The sequence below is a fragment of the Arabidopsis lyrata genome, assembly GCF_000004255.2.
Source record: "Arabidopsis lyrata subsp. lyrata unplaced genomic scaffold ARALYscaffold_1, whole genome shotgun sequence".
Lineage (NCBI taxonomy): Eukaryota > Viridiplantae > Streptophyta > Magnoliopsida > Brassicales > Brassicaceae > Arabidopsis > Arabidopsis lyrata.
Genome location: NW_003302555.1, coordinates 21,901,553 through 21,923,301, shown reverse-complemented (window position 1 = coordinate 21,923,301; position 21,749 = coordinate 21,901,553). Strand labels below are relative to the sequence as shown.

The 21,749-nt window shown below is 36.7% G+C and overlaps 2 protein-coding genes and 2 long non-coding RNA genes across 14 annotated transcripts; 2 read left to right on the top strand and 2 right to left on the bottom strand.

The window, feature by feature from the left end:
- Nucleotides 1-165: 165 nt before the first annotated feature.
- Nucleotides 166-4,560, bottom strand: LOC110225124. Of its 11 annotated transcripts, none has more exons than XR_002329529.1 (5): nt 3,832-4,560; nt 3,314-3,473; nt 847-952; nt 545-600; nt 166-422 (listed from the first exon to the last, which is right to left on the bottom strand). It is a non-coding gene; the product is annotated as an uncharacterized LOC110225124 (long non-coding RNA). The 11 variants fall into 11 exon arrangements; XR_002329531.1 differs by having other exon boundaries at nt 525-600; nt 847-908; nt 3,832-4,557; XR_002329532.1 differs by having other exon boundaries at nt 525-600; nt 909-952; nt 3,832-4,554.
- Nucleotides 1,247-2,648, top strand: LOC9330009. The gene is made up of 3 exons (XR_002329536.1): nt 1,247-1,562; nt 2,052-2,176; nt 2,275-2,648. It is a non-coding gene; the product is annotated as an uncharacterized LOC9330009 (long non-coding RNA).
- A 615-nt stretch (nt 4,561-5,175) lies between the features above and the next one.
- LOC110224428 (uncharacterized protein At4g04775-like) lies at nt 5,176-6,337 on the bottom strand. Its single transcript, XM_021010488.1, has 3 exons — nt 6,334-6,337; nt 5,619-5,716; nt 5,176-5,542 (listed from the first exon to the last, which is right to left on the bottom strand). Exons 1-3 carry the CDS (start codon nt 6,335-6,337, stop codon nt 5,303-5,305), a joined length of 342 nt encoding a protein of 113 aa, XP_020866147.1. The 3' UTR covers nt 5,176-5,302.
- Nucleotides 6,338-12,530: 6,193 nt separating this feature from the next.
- On the top strand, nt 12,531-20,916 carry LOC110224427. Its single transcript, XM_021010487.1, has 2 exons — nt 12,531-13,513; nt 20,304-20,916. Exons 1-2 carry the CDS (start codon nt 12,531-12,533, stop codon nt 20,914-20,916), a joined length of 1,596 nt encoding a protein of 531 aa, XP_020866146.1.
- The last annotated feature ends 833 nt before the right edge of the window (nt 20,917-21,749 follow it).

Below are 21,749 nucleotides of genomic sequence, written 5' to 3'. Positions count from 1 at the left end.
GCATTTGTATTATGCAATTAATTGAATTAAAATAGCATTTTTAATTTTTTATTCCTATAATCAATTCATATTAATAAATGAAAAACTAAATCATTTTATTGATATAAAATTTTAACATAAAAATTCAATGAAACAAGAACAAACCATCTCAAAAGAAAAACCAAATAAAAAGCAAGCAAGATCGGATTCTTGATATGAGCCTACTTAATATTCTTCTTGGGCTTCTACTACAAATGAGATAACAAAAAAATCAGGGTTGTTATGGCCACACTTCTTCTTCTTTGCAGTTCACAACCACACTTCCATGAAGACGAATGAGCTCCAACAAGTGCATTGTTCCTTTGAGGCTTCGTCCACACAAAGATTATGCCGTTTCATCACACAACCATACCTCTAGAGTCTTCCACATTCAAATAATCACCCTGGAGAAGAAATTCAAATAAGTCTTCGACATAAAAAAAAAGTCAAATGTCGAAGACTTATTTGACAAAATAAAAGAATTTAGCTACAACGATGGAAATTACCAGACGCATAGGTAAATTACCAGATGGAAATTATAAGATCATCGATGACTTGTTCTTGTATGTCATCAAAGTAAACCTGCAACAAAACACCATTAAAACCACCCTAAAGAACAAAACAGAAAATCAAAACAGAGAAAACATGTGAATATTCCTAAAACTACATAAGCTAATTGCAAATATATGCTTATGTATAAGGTGATGCCAGTTAAAACGTTCCGTTACTTTTCAACAAAACAAAACATGTCTTCTAATCTATGTGTTTGTGCCGAAAGATAATATTTTGATGGTGGATGTACACATAAACAAAAATAAGAAATACGACAATTAAGAGGACTTGTGTTATTGCTGTTGTAGATGCTTGATTTCGTTGTAGTCAAATCCTACCTGCGCAGCGAATAAGATTTGGTGTGATCTTAGCTAACATAAACCTAAAACAAACCAAAATCAAATCATCAAAAACATGTCTATAAATTCTTAATTCTCTCTTTTGAGTGGAGAGAGATGCATCCCTGATATAAAAAAAAGAGTTAATTACAAAATAGGCATTTGTCTTAGAAATTTATTTCATTTTAGGTACTTGTTTCATGCCTTACGAAAACAGGCACTTTTCCAACGTGAAAAGTCTTCTCTGTCCTCAAAGTAATGATGTCATTATCAACCGAAAAACTTAATATTTTATTCAACAAGGGTATATTGTTGAACGTTTCTGTTTCTTTATGTCCGTGTCGGCTCTAGTTCTTCTTCAGATGCCTACTTTTGCAAATTGGGATTCTAGTTGTCGGAAAGAAAAAATGGTGAAGACGAGAAGTGAGCGGCTCCGGGAAGCTTCTTTAACTTGGAATTCGAGTTGCCTGACTCCAACAGTAGTCCATCGATCTGAGGGTCCAAATATCTCGACTACGTCGGAAAGGGTAATTTAAACCCCCGTAATAAGACCCGATGGTGCAGTGGCGAGCAGGGAACGCAGGCGAATAGTTCGTTGTCCCTTTGTAGATTCGGATCTACTGTTGAAACGGAAGTGCGTTTCCCCAATCGCAGGTAAGAATTTATTTAATCGACGGCGTTGGTATTTGGTTAACGGCGAGCTTTGTAAATTGAATCAATAGAAAATTGATTTCATCATGGCGAGGTCTGTATATTCATGAAGGCAATCATGGAGATCTCTGTAAAGTCAATCAGTAGAAATTTAGCACTGTTACTATGACTATATCGGATTTGAGCTGTTAAAGATGCTGGGTAGTTTCATACCTTGAATTTTGTATGATAACAAGCTCTTAGAATTTACGTTGATAAATTGACATTACCGAAGGTTATGCCGACGATTTCTTGTCGATATTGCTTAGGCATCTCCTTTTATATACACTCAAATATTGGACACTTGAAATTTTCTGGATTTTGCTAGAGTTGCAAGCTAAAAGTGAAATTATGTTGTTCATATGGATTGTTATTAGTTCTATAATGAAACTGCTCATTTAATTTCTTGGTATTGTTGATGTTTCACGTTCTGCTAAACTTTTCAATGACCAGGTCTATGTACATCGTTGCGGTTCGATCCATGGCGGAGTCTCCAACAGCTGAAAAGAATCAACCGTACTCCTCAGGCTTCTTACAATTTTTCTTTTCCTGCAATTTCGAGATTGATTTCAGTTGGGGTATGTGTTCTTTACAACTCTCTTACTTAGAACTGTTCAGATTTGAGTTCTGTTTATATCTTTAAATGTTTATGGATTTTCATGTGATATTTATCTAGAGGAACTGCCTCGGTTTTGGAGAATGCTGGAATCTATGTGACCAAAGTGGAGAAGCTTACTCAATTTGTAGAAATGGCAAGTTTTTTCCCTTAAGCTCGCTGCTCTTGCTTAAGGTTTGGTCTTGTGTTTTCGTTGATTCTTTAAAGATCTTTAATCAAACAAAAGGCTAATGTCAAATTGAGTTGTGACTTTTTCAATGATCATACCATTATCTTGTTGAGTTTAGTATATTAAACTTAGCTCTCCTTCTGTTTTTTCTTCTCAAGAAGCTTGATGGAATTCTCACTAGTCCAAGAGATGTCATATAAAGATGAGTGATTGGTAAACTTGACGTTTTGGATGTTTGATAACACTATATATTTTCCTTAAGAAATGTTGTGATCCTATAGGGAATTATATGTTGATGTAGCCTTGTTAGCTAATTCTCTATGTATAATAATCATGGTGGATAAATGATAGCCAAAAATTATCAACAAATATGTGAATGAGAAACTATATATTACTCTATTTGGGTTAACAATTCCTTGACTAGGGTTTAGTGTTATCTCGTTTAGACTTTTATCATCTCATCAGCTAGTTTAGACATTGTCCCACCAAAAAAAAAAAGCTAGTTTAGACATTGTGTTTGGGTTCCTCATTTACAATTTAGGGTTTAGTTTGCCCTTTTAGATGTCTTTTATGGATTGCCTATTGTAGATTAATCAGTTTGGGTTCATCCGTCCTTGACTAGGGTTTAGTGTTCTCTCGATTAGAGTTTTATCTCGTAAAGTAGTTAAAATATTGTGTTTGGGTTCTCCATTTACTATCAACTAGGGTTTAGTTTTTCTCTTTTAGATTTTTGTTATAAATAGTCCACTGTATATAAATCGATTTGGGTTCACCCGTCCTTGACTAGGGTTTAGCATTCTCATGTTTAGACTATTAGCATCATATTAAGCGGTGAAACACTTAGCTTTCCTATCTAATCATGAACCACAAATATCGAACACTAATGCAAAATTACACATCATTACATTGAAGCTTTTAAACACCATTTACCTGCTCACATGTAGCCATTATCTCCTAACGATTATTTGCTTCCATCACAACCTTTGCGTTTGTTTTCCTCCCACTACACTCTTTCTACACTTACAATCCAGGCTTATATTTATGAAACGCAGAAATCCTTGTTGGAGCACCCAGTTTCGTAGGCTGATTCCTGTCCACAAATTAGCATTAATTACTGTGTCTTACAGTGTCCTAATTCAGTTTCTCCACAAATTAAACCTTTTTACGTAAACCATGTACTAATATCTGCTGACATCATCAACCCACTTGCAAACCTATATTTCACTTTTCCGTTTATTCACCAAGGGTAAAATCGTCCGAATTTGGTAAGTTATGTGCTACTGTTTAATTTAACTGTGCATAGTGCCTATTCTGAAAGAAATAAATTTAAAATGCCTGTTTCCGATATAAGCTCTAAAAAAAACGGTATTGAGAATTGAAGAGACACAAAGATTATGCAGCTCAAATAGTAAAAATGGATTGAGTAATTTAACATTTAAGACACTTACCAGAGTAAGAAATAAGAAGATGATAGTGATGAAGTTGGCAACCTTCAAGCAACTCCTCTTCGATTCGTCAACCTTCCGGAGCCGACGCTTCGTCTACTGATTTTCTTCCACGTCTACTCAAATAAAACCAAGTAAAAGTCTTACACCCAAATTAGTAGAAATTAAAGATTCAACCCTAACCTCGAATCTGATTTCACCTCAACTCGATTCATCACTTATCTTCTTTATCCATTATTTTAATCCACAGATTCATCAATCGCGTTAGGACTCCTCAACACGAGGAATTAGAAAAAATCATGGATGAAAAAACACAATTCGAGAACCCTAATCTAAGAAGAATTCGGGAGAGACTCACTAACGGCTAAGATGTGGAAACGGCCACAAATCTAAGAGACGAGATGGAGCTAGTGTGGACGGAAGAGATCCCTTGCCAGTTGCCACTGTCGAAGAACTATCAACGTCTTCTTCGATTACTTTAGCGGTACATCATAAAAGGCCGACGAGATCTAAAAAAAAAAATTAGATCTGAAAAAGTTGAGTTTTTGGAGAAGACGAGAAAAGAGGGAGAAGAAGAAGAAGGTGAAAAAGATGAGGAAGGAGATGAAGAAACGAAGAGATGACGAAATAAAGAGAAGAAGTGGATTGAGCGAGAATAGAGTGAAGGAGACGACGAGAAAAGCGAAAGAAGATAGAAAGTTTCATTAGACAAGAATAGAGTGAAAGAAAAAAAAATTAAATATACTAAAGATAATTTTGGAGCCCTAATTTTAGTTTAGGCGGTCAATGAATTATTTTTTCCGCTAGTTTTATCATAACGTTTTAGTTATGTATATGCTATCAAATACCATGTTAAAAGATTTTTAAGCGAAAATTTTGAGTCAGCGCATAATTTTTTTATCTGTACAACATATTATAGCGTTTATAAATTTAGAAACGCTAAGAAAAAATAAAGGGTAAGTCAATTATAGCAACAATACATAAAACACTATCTTTTAATGCTATTAAAACTCAATATTCTTGTAGTGTTTTTTGAACAAGTTTGTGTTTGGTACTATTAGGATTATTTTGTTAAGTACTTAATATTATATTTTGGTAATTTAAAACTATTTAAGTGATTGTACAAAGTATTAGATACAAGTGTGTATGGTACAACTGCTTGGTATTCATGGTACTGCTTGGTATTCATGGTACAACTGCCTGGTAAACTGTTTGGTATTCATGGTACAACTGCCTGGTACAACTGCCTGGTACAACTGCCTGGTACAACTGCCTGGTATTCAGTGAATACTATTCACGGTACAACTACTGGTACAACTGTTTGTGAATTTGGTGAAAACATAGACCAATCAATTTAAGAATAAAACATACAATTTTGAAACACTTAGGCAATTTTAGTTAATTAGTCTACATAGGGAAATTAGAAAATTTAGAAGTCTACCAATATTTAGAGAAATACATAATCATACAACAACTACCACTTAGCTAGCAACTCCCTCAGCTTGCCAATCTCAGTTTCTTTCTCCTCCAAACGCTTCTCAAGATCATCGATTTGAGCACGCATGTTTCGAACAGACTCGCGAATTGACTCCAACATAGGATTTTGGTAAGCGTGGTGGATTGATTCTTTCTGGGTTTCAAATTTGTTATGGACGACAGTAAACTCCTCATTAACCGCATCATCCCACCACTTTTGCAGGTGTTCTCCACCATCCTAAGCATAATCATCAGTTTAAAACACATAAACTCAAAATTACTCATCACTATAGTTAGAAAAATTATCATCATACCTCAGAATTTGGACATTTGTATTCTTTTCTTCCTTGATTATTGCTAGTGGTGCAAACAACAAGCTTAACGTAGGTTCCACAGAAACAATATCTCGGAATATCCTAATTACCGTCAGCTCTTGCCCAGCTCATATCTTCACTCGGTTCTGATTCGGAGCTTTGAGTATAACTGATTGGCATTCTCACTGCAGAAAATCAAGAAGAATCGGCAATTTAAAAACAAAACTCTAAATCCGAATCGACCAACCCTAGATCTATGAATTACAAATCAAAAACGAATTACCCTAGAGCTTATGGAATTTAGAAATCAAATAAGAAAACCCTAGATCTAGGAATAAATCAATTACGAAAACCCTAAATCTAGGAATTAGAAAACAAAAACGAAAACCCTAGATCTAGGAATTAGAAATCAATTAAGCACCAACCTTGTTAGATAGCAGTCGTTCGCCGCCGGGATCTCCGCTCTCGCTCGCCGGAATCTCCGTTCTCGCCGCCGGAAATTTTCTAGTCTCTGGGTTTCGCAATTGAGAGAGAGAGAGTTAAGGTAAGAGAGAGAGAGGAGACATAGAAAATATAAAAAAATGCGTAAAACCCTTTCCTTTTTAAATGAATATCTAAAAACAAAAACAAAAGAATATCTAATAAAAAATTGAGTTTGGCGGTTGTACTTATTTAATAGTATTAAATATGTGGGACCCATAATGGCTGAATATACTCATAGTTGTCCAGTTGTACTAGGAGATACATAGTTGGACTTTTAACACTTTTTCTTGTTTGCAGTTGGACTAGTATTTAAATAATTAATTATAAGTTGGACAAATGATTATTCTGAATTATTTGGCATATCCAAGGTTTACATAATATTATATTTACCAAATCATTGTTTTATCGTCTTTCACTACGATTTAGGTTATCTTATAGTAAGTATCCCTTATACTAGAAGAGGTTGTTTGTGTGAGCACGGAAGCTCCGTCCGTAGTCCGATTCCCGCTTCGGAAGCTAAAACGGAATCGGAAGCTTCAGGAAGCGCCCGAAAGCGTGGTGGAAGCGCGATTCCGAAAAAAAGGAAATAGGAAGCGTTTTGGAAGCTATGATTCCGTTTAGGAAGCGTTCTATTTTTATGCGATTCTGATTTTGGAATCGTTATTAAGGAAATATTTAGGAAGCGTGATATATTTTTTGTATTTCTTAATTAAATATGAAATTAGAAAACCCTAATTTCAGTTTACTAAACAAGAGAATACCAATCGTGGCTAAATTTCGTCTTTGGCAAAACTCTTGTTGGGATTGACCCATTTGATTGGCCCTGCAAAAGAGAAAGCTAGGTTAGTGATGATGAAGAACAAGGAAGTTCTGAAGTAGAACAAGAAGAAGAAGCTGTCATGGTTGAAGAAGAAGAGAGGTCAACTAAAGAAGAAGAAGGAGTCAACGTAAAAAGAAGATGTGTTTTGAGTTAAGAGATGGAGTGGGCCTAAGTGGTTAAGGTGTGGCCCAACAGAAGAAAGGTGTTGTCTAATGGGTCTAACTAAAGCCCATTCGTAGAACACTACAAGAAAACAGGTGATTTGCGTGGAACTATTGCGAGGAACAATATGCCTCGCTATATAGCATGTAATGAGCGTGGAAAACGCGTCGAAATGTCATTCGATGCTATTTCGTCGCTACTTTGCGTGGAACTTGTTCGTCGCAACTTTTGCGTGTATTTAGCGACGAATATGAGTGGAACTAGTGAATTCGTCGCAAACGCTACGCAAATAAGCGACGAATTTGCATGGACGGATTCGATGCAAAGTTGCGACGCATTTGAGACGATTTTATAGTGGTAGGTGAGAAACGTTTTAAAAATGAACCTTTCATCCTTGCCGCTCAAGCACAACAAGTTAGTTTCATTCCATATCCGAAGATTCGGCAAACTGGGTTATCATGGTTCTCTGTCATTCAAATTTCACCTAGAGGACGTATTGTTGGAGTCTCTGATGAAGTACCATTACAAAACACACAAGGAGAGATCCATGTTCCAGAACATGCACTAGAAAGCATCATACTTATTGACCAGAACAATCGAGAACTAGAAGAAGCTGGTGATTATTCGGAAGTCGAAGATGAAGTCTATGATGAGTTTGATGAGGATTCAGAATCATATGATAGTGGTTCTGATGATGAAGATTGTGAGAATTAATATGATTGTATCTTTCTATTATGAATAATAAAGTTTGAATTTTTTTCCTTTCCAAAAATTATCTTGAATAAGAAGATGTTCCTTATTCACATATATGTTATCTAGTACTTAGATCTCAAATACATAAATTTGATTTTTTTTTTTTGACTAAAACCATTCATTATGAGATATCCTACAGTATAAATACATTAGTTTGATCAATATCAATAAGTAAATCTCCATTAAAAACATATCTTATTATAGTTTGCGAGGATATTGCAATGAATTAGCTTCGAACCCTCGTAAATTCCTCGCAAAGTTTCAAAAATTTTTTTAAAATTTTAAGACAATGCGATGAAAATTGCGACGAGTTTTTGGGAATTCGTCGTTTAATTTTTTTATTTGTGACGAATTAGCGTCAGCGTGTCGCAATAAAATTGCGGGAAAACACGCGCTAAAGAGTTGGCCAAAATTTCGGCAAAATATTGGCGTCACGTTTGCGAGGAATTGGCGAGGCTAAACAATTAATATGTTTAAGAAACGTCTCCACTTCCTCCTCTTATTTCTTTGTCTCTGCGATTCCCAAACGCTCTCATCATCTCTCTGGGTTGGATAATTTCTCATCAATTTCTTTGTTCGTCTGAATCTGCTTCTCTAATTCCTTTCTTTGATTCCCAGTGTATCTTCTTCTCTCTTTGGGTCTCAAATTCTCAATTCCTCCTCACTATCTTCGTCCCCAATTCTCCTCTTCTCGAATACTCCCTACCGATCCTTGTAAAAACACTCTAATCTAAAGGTTGTTTCTTGACATGGGTTTTGCTTCTTACTTCAGTCGATCGTTTGTTGAATTGTTTATGAGGGTTTTTAAACTCAATTTTTTTTCCTCGATTTGGCCTATTTGGTACTTAGGGTTTGTAATCGCTGATGTTATGCATATTAGAGATGGAAATTTATGTTCGTTTGATGCTTCTTTGCTGGTCAATCGGTTGTTTGTAAGAGGTTTTTGATTGTATCTTGATTCAGACTTATTGTATTGTCGTAACTTGATGTGTCTTCTTTTGTTACTGTTTTAGATTGTTAGTCGATGGTTCTCTGCTCTATGTCTTGCCTTCTTTTTCTCTGTGTTGTTGTTTCATATCTCTTCCATGTTTATTTCATGAATCTTATATACAAAATTTACTACCTAGGTGATTTTATTGCTTTGTTCTGTGAGCTATTTCATTCACTCATGGTACAAGTAAAGGCTTAGAGCTGGTCAGAGATTTGATTGCTTTGTTTCAATGGCATGTTTCAATTTATTTGCTTTCACTTTCGTTGTTGGTTTATTACTTTGGTTTCAATGCCTTGTTTCATTATTACTCGATTGTTCCTTTTGCAATATTGATTTTGGATACGTATAATAGATATTATTTGATAGTTCTTGGTGTTTATAATTGTAGATGGAGGGAAGGGGTCATTATAGACAGTACAGGAGTAATAGAAGACGGTCTACAGCTGCTACGACTTCACGGTCCTCTCCTCATTCGACTACACGATCTTCTCCTACTATAACTTCACAGTTGCCACGGACCCCATCCTTGTCACCAAACTCCACTCCAGTTCAAGAGACAGATCAGTCTTCTACTCAGGCTCCTTCCCCACCTGAAGCTCAAGCGCATTACGAAATGGGACAGTTAACACTCGAAGAGCTTCTTGTAAGCCTGGGACGGGCTGGACTTACAAAATTAGACCCTAAGTGTCCCCCAAGAACACAATGGTAACGTCTTAACTTGTATTCTGTGTATTTTCAATACAGTGACAACATTTAATTACTAACTTTTGTTGTTTTCTATAGGTTTGAGATCGATAATGAAGTTGGGAAGGTGGTCTCCAATTGTATAAAAGGATTCTTCACTGAACCACACGCCAACATCTCACAGACACCTAAGAAGATTGTTGACACTTGGTTTCATATGTTTACGGTAATTGATTAGAGTTTTGATTTTTTATTTGTTGAAGTAGTTTGTAATTTGTTCTTCATGTATTGATTAATTTTATTTCCTTTTTCACAGCAACAATACTAGTTAGCAAGTGGAAAAGTAAGTGGAAGACGTTAGGTAATAAAGCAATGCCTATGTGGATGGATCCAGAGGTATGGAAGGGCCTCAAAGTTTTTTGGATTGATCCACATTCAGAAGATAAAAGTGGTAAGTGTTCTAAAGCTCGCAACACAAGCGTGGGCGGTCACGGCACGAGTAGACACACCTCAGGGCAGAAGACTTATGCACGTCGTGCATTAGAAAGCGTTAGTATTTTCTGCTTTTCACGTTTAATTTCATATTCCAGTTTCTTGATAATGATTATTATTTTAACTTTCATGTAGGCTGAGAAGAATGGAGGTGTACTCCCTCCAATTGTCGAGATAATGGAGCAGACTCACAAGAGAAAGAATGGAGTTTTCGTTGACGGTTTAGCTGAGCAAATCTGCAAAGAAGTTTCAGCCAAGATTGCAGAGCGGGAGTCTCAGCTCTCTCCAGGACACTCTGACCAGCCTGGTGGCCTATCCATAGCTGAGAAGAACAATATTTTGTTGGAGGTATTATTTTTTTAACTCTATTAGTATATAGATATGGACCTACTTGCTTATTCACATATACCTATTTATTTTTCAATCTTGTTTGAGTTCTTTGAGTCTTCTTCAATCTTCATCATCGTTTTAACATCATATCTATCTATATCATTGAACATTTTGGCTATTAAGATCAGAGGTGCAATAGTTTAATGATGGTTTAAGTGAATTTTAAGTAATGTTCTGTCTAAAGATATGTGGTTTTGCTGACATATCTTTTTCTTATATTGAATACATATCTGTTTCTTTTTTTGTGTGTGTGACATACGCCTGTTTTTGGTGTTGTTTAGACTTTTGTGATATGCATCTTCTTCTAAGTTGTGATATGCATCTTCTTCTAAGTCACTATTTTATCTTCTGGTTTTGTTATCTATTCAAATTTTCTTCACCATGTTTTTTCCAGGGTGCTCCAAAGAATAAAAAGGGACGGATTTATGGTGTTGGTTCTATTCAAGTTATCCCATCTGCTTCATCATTTGATCCTCCACATACTTCAGATGATTATGTTGATCGGCAAACCTATGAAGCGGAGAGAAAACGAAACAACGACCTTCTTAGACGGATCCATGGCTACGATTATCTCTTTGAAATTGTAGCGCAAGATTTTCCAGCTCTAGCAACAGCACTTAGGGCTCAAAGACCTCCAACGCATGGAGCAGAAGCCCAAACAGAGTAACCACGACACCAAACAGAGGAAGCTGCAACAGCTCAGGGTACTCCTCAAGCATGATCCCATGATTTTGGTTTTTTTGTTGTATTATAAACCTAAATCTATCGGCAACATTACTTTTTGTCAATATCAAACTATTTCAGTTTTAATCAATGTTAATTACTATTTGCTTTTGATTTCAGTTTAATTTCGTGTTAATTTTAATTACGGATTAAAACAAAAACAAACCTAATTTGTGAAACTGGATTAAAATTGGATTCAAGAACTATATCCATCGTAATTTGCATATTTGTTGCTAACTAGCGATGCGGTTACGAGGAATACGTCAATGCAAATACGACGCAAATTTGCGTGGGACTTATTCGATGCAAATTCATCGCAAACAGTGCGTCGATTTTGCGACTGATTGTCGCGTGGAAACTGCGAGGGATTTTTTTCGTCGCAAACGTTGCATGGAAACTACGACGAATTATGATTTGCGACGAGAGTTTAGCGACGAATCTTAATTCATCGCATAAGACATGCAAAGGGTCTTTTGCGACGCTTTTGCGAGGAATACCTGCCTCGCAAATGACATGTTTTCTTGTAGTGGAAGTAATTATAATGTCCAAGTATAACTAAGCGTTAAGTGAGTTGTTGAGAGTGGTTGTAGTCTAAGGTAAGGTTAAGGTACTTAAGGTTGCTTGTAAACTAGAGCCTAGAAGAATGGCCTAGTAGAAGTTGTTATGTCTAGAGTCTAAGTAATCATGTTGTAGCAAGTAGAAATCTAGTATAAGTATGAGTATGTAATGTTGAAAGAAGGTAAGAAAAATGAGAATGAATTAAAAGAAAACAAACCTGAGAGTTTAAGAGTGAAATCCAACAACTCTCCACTCTCCAGTCTCCACGAACTTGACCTAAGAGCAAAGCAAGGTGTTCTTCATTCTCTCATTTTGCCGTAGATTATGATTTTTTACTTGTTACTTGTTAGTGTTAATATAATATTGTTCATGTTTTCCTTGAATGAATGCTCTGTTTGTTTATAGTTTTTGAAGATAAGTGGAGAAGTTGCTAATAATTTAATCTCATACCACGAAAGAATAGTGATTGCTTACAACACAAACTATTCAAACCTTAAATCCCTTTTCTCATAACATAGTTCTATCATCGTAGCTTAATATCAATCGTGGCTTGAATAGTTTGTTGATAGTGTTCTGCTTTTGAAATAGAAAATTGAATTTGATATAACACAGATGATGGTACGTGACTACGTGTGTTGATTGTTTATTAAATTTTAACAAAAAAAATCTTTGTTTTTCAGAAACATGAACACATCAACATCTGAAGATTCTTCACAACGTTCTGAAGAAAACATAAATACGGATGATCCGTCTAATGTGGATGAGAAAGCACCTTTGTGGATTTATGTGAACAAAATTGAGAAGCTAGCAGGGGGTGGATCGTGGAGGTTTAAATGCAAATTTTGCAAGACAATATATGTTGGATCGTGAAGGAATTAAGGGAATTAAAGGATGCTCTAAGGTTACTTCTCAACAAAGAGCCAACATGAAAAAGTTAGTTGAAGATTGCAAAGAGAGGATAAAACGTGCAGCTCCTAAACCAGTCCCATTGCCATCGTCATCAAGGAATGCAGCTAGTTCTTCTCTCGATTATGATATGAGCTATAGAGATCATGTTGCAAGTGGGTTTGATCCAAAGAAAAGAAAAGGAATGGGTACTCCTTTGGAAAAATCATTTAAGAATGAGGCTAGGGAGCAATGTGATGGTGAGGTAGCTAGAATGTTCTACACAGGCGGTTTGTCTTTCAACCTTGCAAGAAATCCTCACTACCAAAAATCATATACGCGTGCATCATACCTTCCCGGATATGTTCCTCCTGGATATAATTCATTGAGGACTACACTTCTTCAGAAAGAAAGAAAGAATCTTGATATGCACTTGTTGCCTTTAAAGAACACATGGAAACAAAAAGGAGTTAGTGTATGTAGTGATGGTTGGTCAGATCCACAAAGAAGACCGATATTTAACTTGATTGCTGCAAATGAGAGTGGTCCAATGATGTTAAGGGCGATCAATAGCCAAGGTGAAACAAAAACTGGCGAGATGATTGCGGATCTGATTATAGAATGCATCAAGGAGATTGGGCATGAAAATGTGGTTCAAGTAGTCACCGACAACGCTTCAAATTGTGTAAAAGCTGGTTCACTAATTTCAACCAAATTTCCTACTATCTTCTGGACTCCATGTGTGGTACATACCTTGAATCTTGCTTTGAAGAATATATGTTCACCATTACAAACCACAAGAAACAATGAAGATGTGTATGAAGCTTGTTATTGGATAAAGTCTCTCAGTGAGGATGTTATTTGGATCAAGAATTTCATCATGAATCATGGAATGAGACTTGTGATGTTCACAGAGCATTGCGATCTTAAACTTCTTACAATTGCTTCTACGAGGTTTGTTTTTTCTTTGTTAAGTTAAATAATACATATATTCTTAAATTCAATATATAAGATTATCAAACTTTATTTTTTCAGGTTTGCATCCACGGTTGTAATGTTTAAGAGATTTAAAAAAATAAAAACCGGATTGCAACAAATGGTGATTAGTCCTAAATGGGATGATTATAAAGAGGATGGTGTGGCAAAAGCATCTGCGGTGAAAAAAAAAGATATTAGATGAGATGTTTTGGGATGAACTTGAATATGCTTTAACTTTCACATTGCCTATTTATAATGTGATTAGAGCTGCTGATACCGATAGACCTTCTCTTCATTTAGTCTATGATTGGTGGGAGAGTATGATTCAAAATGTGAAGAATGTTATAAACCACATGTTGGAAGGACTCCATAACCGTGGACCTTATGCATATTCTAGAAGGCCCATGTCCATGTCCTAGAAGGCCCATGCCCATGTTCTTGAAGATTCTCCTTATGACGGCCTATATTGTACTTAGTGGGCTTTTGGGCTTTAGGGTTTACTAGCCCAATGGGGATTTGTCTCCCCTCATCATGTATATATATGTATCGAAATCTCATTCATTAATCAATAGAACAACACAGTTTACAACACGTTATCAGCACGAGTTTGCTCTTAACAACCCTAACCCTAAAAATCGCGGTACTGTTCACGCCGACACTGTTCATCGCCGATACTGTTCATCGCCGATACTGTTCACCGCCGATACTGTTCACGCCGACACTGTTCATCGCCGATACTGTTCATCGCCGATACTGTTCACGCCGACACAGTTCATCGCGACACTGTTCATCGCGGTACTGTTCATCGTGGTACTGTTTGCGGTTCGTTGCAGCAGCGTGAGTTACCGAGGTCTTTAGCTCCCGGTTCTAGTCCATACAACCCCATAAGGTGAAAGGTAACATCAAAACCCTAAAGCTAAAGAGCCAACAATTGAATTTGAAAGTTAAGCAAAGAGAAACCCTAAAACGAATGATGATTGATTAAGTGATTGCTTTGCTTGTGAGATCCGATTGTTTGACTCGTTTAGGTTGCTAGAAAAAGTTGATTTGATTATCGCTTAAGCTAAACTCGCCTAAGTTGCTAGAGAAGTTTTAATTATCTAAACCTAAAAATCGCAAATTACATGGGTTACGCAAATTACATAGGTTACGCAAATTACATGGGTTACGCAAATTATTTGCTTAGGGCGTTTTTAATTTGATTGTTTCTTTGATTGATTACATGCATAAGTTGTTAGAAACCCTAAAATTAAAATTGCATGAACCCTAGATAACTTAGATAATCCTAAAACCCTAAATAAAATAGGAAACCCTAGAAAATAGGAAATCTTTAAAATCCTAAATCTTAGGGATAATAGAAAATCCTAAAACCCTAAATAAAATAGGAAATATCAAAACCCTAAATAATAGGAAATCTCAACAACCCTAAATCCTAAATAAAATAGGAAATCCTAAAAACCCTAAAATCTTAAATAGAAAATCTTAAAACTCTAAAACCCTAATCAAATTAGGAAATATTTAGAAATAGGAAAATTAATCCTAAAGTAAAGAGGAAAGTAAATCCTAAAAAGGAAAAGGAAAAGTTAATCCTAATAAAAAGAGGAAATCTAATCCTAAGCAAAAGAGGAAAGTCAAATCCCTAAGTAAATCGATTCATGGTTCGGTCTCAAATACCGCATGACACTAACGATTACATGATTTTGACTCAAAACTTTTCCTTGTAGATGTTGAATTACAACTTGTACTTTACTGCCCTAAATCTCTTAGGAGATAATTATTTTAAAATGGGCAATGGATACTAAGATTATCCTAAAGTCAAAAGGACTTGGTGAATGTATCTAATAAGGCAAGAATGCCAAGAGAGAAAGATAGATACAAGACAATATTAGCCACCATCTTATTGAGAGTCTCATAATCCAGGACTATAAGTCCGTGGATGAGTCTATTGCTAGATGAAAAAAAAAATAAAAATAATGACTTACAGATAAAAACAGTGAGTTACGACCTCATAGATTAACCCCATTACCTAATGCCAATAAGGCCGCAGAGGATAAGAAAGAATCCAAAGAATCTAACCACGTCTAAAGTGATAGACCACACGGCCGTGACCGTGGTGGATGGAAAGGACGTGGTTGTGGCCACTATAACTCATCCGGCCGTGGGAACCACTATAACCGTGGATGTAGACCCAATTCCGGCCGTGGTCGAGGGCGAGGACGATGTGGTATTTCCAAACCACAACACTCGACCAAATGAGTATGCCATAGATGTGGTATTGAAAGGACGTGGTTGTGGCCACTATAACTCATCCGGCCGTGGGAACCACTTTAACCGTGGATGTAGACCCAATTCCGGCCGTGGTCGAGGGCGAGGACGATGTGGTATTTCCAAACCACAACACTTGACCAAATGAGTATGCCATAGATATGGAATGGGAAACCATTGGGCTAAGATATGTAGGACTTCCAAACATCGTTGTGACCTCTATCAAGAGAGTGTAAAAGGGAAGAATCCTAAAGCCCATTTGGTATATAAAGATGGTGAACATGATCAAGATGATCTAATAGAGTATGAAACTTCTGATTGCATAAAAGAATCAAGTTGATAAATCTTACTTCGACATCAAAACCTCTATGTTTTTCTTTGCATTTTATGTGTTCATTGATTGTTATTTGCTTGAATTTATTTTATATTATTTTATGTTTAGAACATGATTCTTGTCCATATAAGAAATGGCCGAGGACAAGAACATAATTGTGGTGGATAGTGGAGCCACACAAAAGATAAGAGATATTTTCCTAAATCTCATAATGAAAAATGCCAATATTAGCACCATAGCGGGTATAGCTAGTCTTATTGAGGGCCATGGTCAAGCCCATATACTTTTATCAAAGGGCACGCATCTTGAAATAAGCGATGCCCTATATTCACCCAGCTCGAAGAGGAGCTTGTCAAGTTTCAAAAATATAAGATTGAATGGTTTCCATATTGAAACAAAGGGTGAAGGGAACAAAGAATTCCTAAATATAATTGAGATCACCCAAGGACATAAGAAAGTCCTAAGAGACTATACCCGCATTATCCACTGGTCTCTACTATGCTAAAATCGATATGATCGAAGCTAATATGGCAATGAACAAAGAGTTCATCGAGAAATTCACTTTATGGCATGACCGGCTTGGCCATCCGGGTCATAGTATGATGCGTAAGCTTATGATAAATTCAAAGGGGCACACCCTAAAAGAGAAAAGAGTTATCCCTAAGAATCTCACGTGTGAAGCATGTTCACAAGGGAAACTCATTATAAGGCCATCACCGGCTAAGGTAAATAAAGAGACCTTAAAATTTATGGAAAGGATACAAGGAGATATATGTATGGTCCTCATTGATGCATCGACAAGATGGTCGCATGTTTGTCTCCTATCTACTAGAAACCAAGTGTTTGCTAGGTTATTGGCCCAGATAATAAGACTGCGAGCCCACTTTCCAGATTTTCCGCTTAAGACTATACGTCTAGACAATGCCGGTGAATTCACGTCCCAAGCGTTTAATGACTACTGTATGTCCATGGGGGTAAGTGTAGAACATCCCGTAGCACATGTACATACACAGAATGGATTAGCGGAATCCTTCATTAAACGAATTCAATTGATAGCTCGACCATTACTCATGAGGTCGAAGCTTCCTGTAGCCGCTTGGGGACACGCTGTTTTACATGCATCAGGGCTTATACGCATAAGGCCATCTAGTGAAAATAGATATTCACCATCCCAATTACTCATGGGTCATGAGCCAGACATATCCCATCTAAAGACTTTCGGGTGTGCCATATATGTACCGATTGCTCCACTACATAGAACAAAGATGGGACCTCAAAGGAGGATGGGAATATATGTTGGATTTGATTCTCCCACCATTATTAAGTATCTAGAGCCAACTACGGGTGATCTATTTAAGGCTAGATACGCGGATTGTCATTTGAATGAATCCGAATTTCCTACTATAGGTGGAGAGACGAACAAGCTGGGTAAAGCAATAAAAGAAATATAATGAAATCAAACATCCTTAAATTGGCAAGATCCTCGGACTCTGGCATGAGAATCAGAGGTCCATAAGATTATACATTTGAAAAGCTAGCTAATCAATTGCCAGATTCCTTTGCTGACCCAAAGAAAGTTACAAAAACGTACATACCAGCTTGTAATGCACCAGTACGTATTGATATCCAAAAGCGAATCAATGAAATTGCTACCGAGTCTAACACACGAAAGAAACGTGGTAGACCAATAGGTTCCAAAGATAAAAATCCTCGAAAATCAAAGAAAGGTGCAATAGGAATCCGAGGTTACTAAGGAAACCATCCCAGACATGGAGATAAGGCCGGCCGGCTCTAAGGTACAGGTACCATATAATGTAGCTTGGGACGCCAAGCTGCAAAGTATTAAAGGTCCTGACCATAATAAATCTCAAATCGATTATATCATGTCTGGAACATAATGGAACATATAAGAAATGTCGACATAAGATGATTTTGCATGCAAGGTAGCACTTGAATTTATGAATATAAATGAGGATCAGGAGCCCACGTCTATACTAGAGTGCACTCAAAGACTTGATTGATTAAATGGTACAAGACCATAAAACGTGGAGCTAAGAATCATTAAGAAAAGGAATGAGTTTGGTCCGACCTTAAGGACACCATTCGATGTAAAAACCAGTAGGACACAAATGGGTCTTTGTGAAGAAGAGAAATGAGAATAATGAAATCGTGAGATATAAGGCACGGCTTGTAGCACAAGGATTCTCACAAAGACCGGGGATAGATTATGAAGAAACATACTCCCCTGTGGTGGATGCTAAGACATTTAAATTTTGCTAAGTCTGGCTATATAAAGAAAAAGACTTGATTTGCGGCTAATGGATGTAATGCCTGCATATTTATATAAGTCCACTGGATGATATATATGAGATTACCAGAGGGTATTGAGCTCAAAGATAAAGATAAGAAAGGGTCTCGAGACCAATACTGCATAAGGCTGAACAAATCGCTTTATGGACTGAAACAAAGTGGACGCATGTGGTACAATAGATTAAGCGAGTACCTAGTCAGAGAAGGTTATAAGAATGATCCCATCAGTCCATGTATCTTCATAAAGAAATTTGCAAACGAAGGGTTTGTGATAATAGCAGTATATGTGGATGATTTGAACATCCTTGGAACCTCTGGGGAAATCGCCCAAACAGTCAAATATCTAAAGAAAGAATTCGAGATGAAAGACCTAGGCAAGACAAAATTCTGTTTGGGATTGCAACTTGAGTACGTGAATAATGGAATCCTTGTGCATCAAAAGGCATATACTGAAAAAGTACTCAAGAGATTCAATATGGACCAGGCCCACCCATTGAGCAGCCCAATGGTGGTGAGAAGCCTCGGATTGGATAGGGATCCATTCGGTCCAAAGAAGGATGAGGAAGAAGTTCTCGATCCTGAAGTGCCATACCTTAGTGCCATAGGAGCGTTAATGTACTTGGCTAGCCACACTAGACCAGACATATGTTTTGCCGTGAACCTCCTTTGCCTAAATTTAGTTCATGATCAACCCAAAGGCACTAGAAAGGTTTGAAGGAAGGTTTGGTTAAATTTTAAATTCTATTCTTCCTATGTTTGTTTATTTAGGTTTTATTCTATACTGATCTAACCAAAGAAGGTCTAGTTTGCTTTGGTTTAGTTTGTTTTGCTGATGCAGGTAAAATCAGATTATGGCATGGTCAATAGATAGGAACTACGTGTGGCTTGATCCCTTCCAAGGGTACGTAGGCAGCCTTCTTCAAGGCGCAGCTACTACAACATCAAAGACCATCATATGAGGAGACAACACAGCCTGTATCGCTCAGCTCAAGGACGGCTACATCAAGGGAGATCGGACGAAGCACATTCTAACAAAGTTCTTCTTCACGCATGACTTGCAAAGGGATGGAGAAGTTCGAGTGGTACAAGTTCGATCCAGCGACAACTCAGCCGATCTCTTTACCAAGGCATTACCAACATCGACATTGAGGAAGCTCACGCATCAAATTGGAATGCGGAGACTTAAGGACTTGCAGGGATGACCAAAACAGGGGGAGTAATACGTGCTGTACTCTTTTTCCTTAACCATGGTTTTGTCCCAATGGGTTTTCCTGGTAAGGTTTTAATGAGGCAGCATCCCCAAGCGTATTACTGAGATCCTTTGGCATCTACACGGTTATGTCATCCAAGGGGGAGTGTTATAAACCACATGTTGGAAGGACTCCATAACCGTGGACCTTATGCATATTCTAGAAGGCCCATGTCCATGTCCTAGAAGGCCCATGCCCATGTTCTTGAAGATTCTCCTTATGACGGCCTATATTGTACTTAGTGGGCTTTTGGGCTTTAGGGTTTACTAGCCCAATGGGGATTTGTCTCCCCTCATCATGTATATATATGTATCGAAATCTCATTCATTAATCAATAGAACAACACAGTTTACAACAAAGAAGGCTATCTTTAGAAAAGAAAGAAAAGAATTTGATGACTACTCAGTTTTTTGGAATGCCGTGCAATCTATTTTGACGTCACGTTGGAGCAAGAGTAACACCCCTTTACATTGTATGGCACATTCTTTGAATCCCACGTAAGTATTTTTTCCTTTATAATTTTACTTTATATATTGTCTTATGAATTGAAATAGAAATTAATTGGTATTTAAACATCATCATAATTGTATATTTTTGTTGAATGCAGATATTATAGTTCAGAGTGGCTTGGAGAAGAGACCATTAGAAAAGCTCCACATCAAGATTTGGAGGTTACAAGAGAAAGAAAAAATTGCATCATGAGATATTTTCCAGATCAAGATGAAAGGAGAGAGGTTAACGTTGAATACTCTAATTTTTCTTTATGCTTGGAAGATTTTGGTAGTGTTGATGCAATGCATGATAGGTTTATCTTAGAACCTTTAAAATGGTGGGCTGTTCATGGAGCTTCAGCACCAAAGCTCCAAGCTTTAGCATTTAAGTTGCTTGGACAACCTTCTTCATCATCATGTTGTGAAAGGAATTGGAGCACTTACAAATTCATACATTCGGCAACAAGAAACAAGATTGCTCCACAAAGAGCAGAAGATTTGGTATTTGTGCATACTAATCTTCGTCTTCTATCTAGAAGGAGTTCTACTTATAAAGATGGTCCTAATCATATGTGGGATGTTGGTGGTGACCAATTTGATTCATTGGATGAGATAAATCTTGGAAGACTTGAGTTTGAGGATCTTTCTCTTGATGAACCAGAGATGGAGTCTGTTGTGTTTGCTAATGGTGATGAAAATGAAAAGGAAGACGATGGTCCAAATCTTTGACTTATGCGTTATGTTTTTTTTTTAATCTCTAATCAACTTAATTAAGTATTGGATCTCTTTTATTTAAGACAAGAGTTATTTAATCACATTTGAGCTATTTAATCACATTTGATAATATATATATATATATATATTACACGCTTCCAAAACGTACCCATATCGTAAATTTTTGAAAAAATCGCTTCCACGCTTCCAAACGCTTCGCTTCCCCGCACCCGCTTCTGATTCCATGCAACTTAAGAACACCATTTTCCATAGATTTTTTAAAAAGTTGTATTCGAATGTTTAAATATTTTTTAAAAATTAATTCTATTATGATACTATTATAGAATTATTCTTTTATTAATTTATTTTTTTAAAATGTTGTTTTATAATACTAAAGTAGCTGTACAAGTTGAACCAGTTGAATAGTGAATGCAAAACTTATGGAACATATTGAAACTTACTTGCAATAGCTGAACTCAGTATAGAAATGAATACAAATACAACTTAAAACAAACAGACATGTTCTTAGCTGAACTCAGTTGAACCAGTTGAATTGTTAATGCACATGCGAGAAATACAAGTAAAACACAGAAACTCAAGTTAACCATTCTCATCATTGGGAGGGGGCTGCAACCAACCCTCCAAGTTAATGCCAGGTTGAGCCTTGTTTTGGGTCCTCTTTCGTCGCTTTTCCCCTGTGAATGGAAACCGGGTTTCTTGATTTATACCTTTCTTTGGTTTGTATTCCGGCAGTTTTGCGATTTTCTCCTTGTAGTCAGCTGGAAAAGTCCATTGAGACTCATGCGGCACAACGTAAATCGTTTTATAATATGCTAATACCCACATCT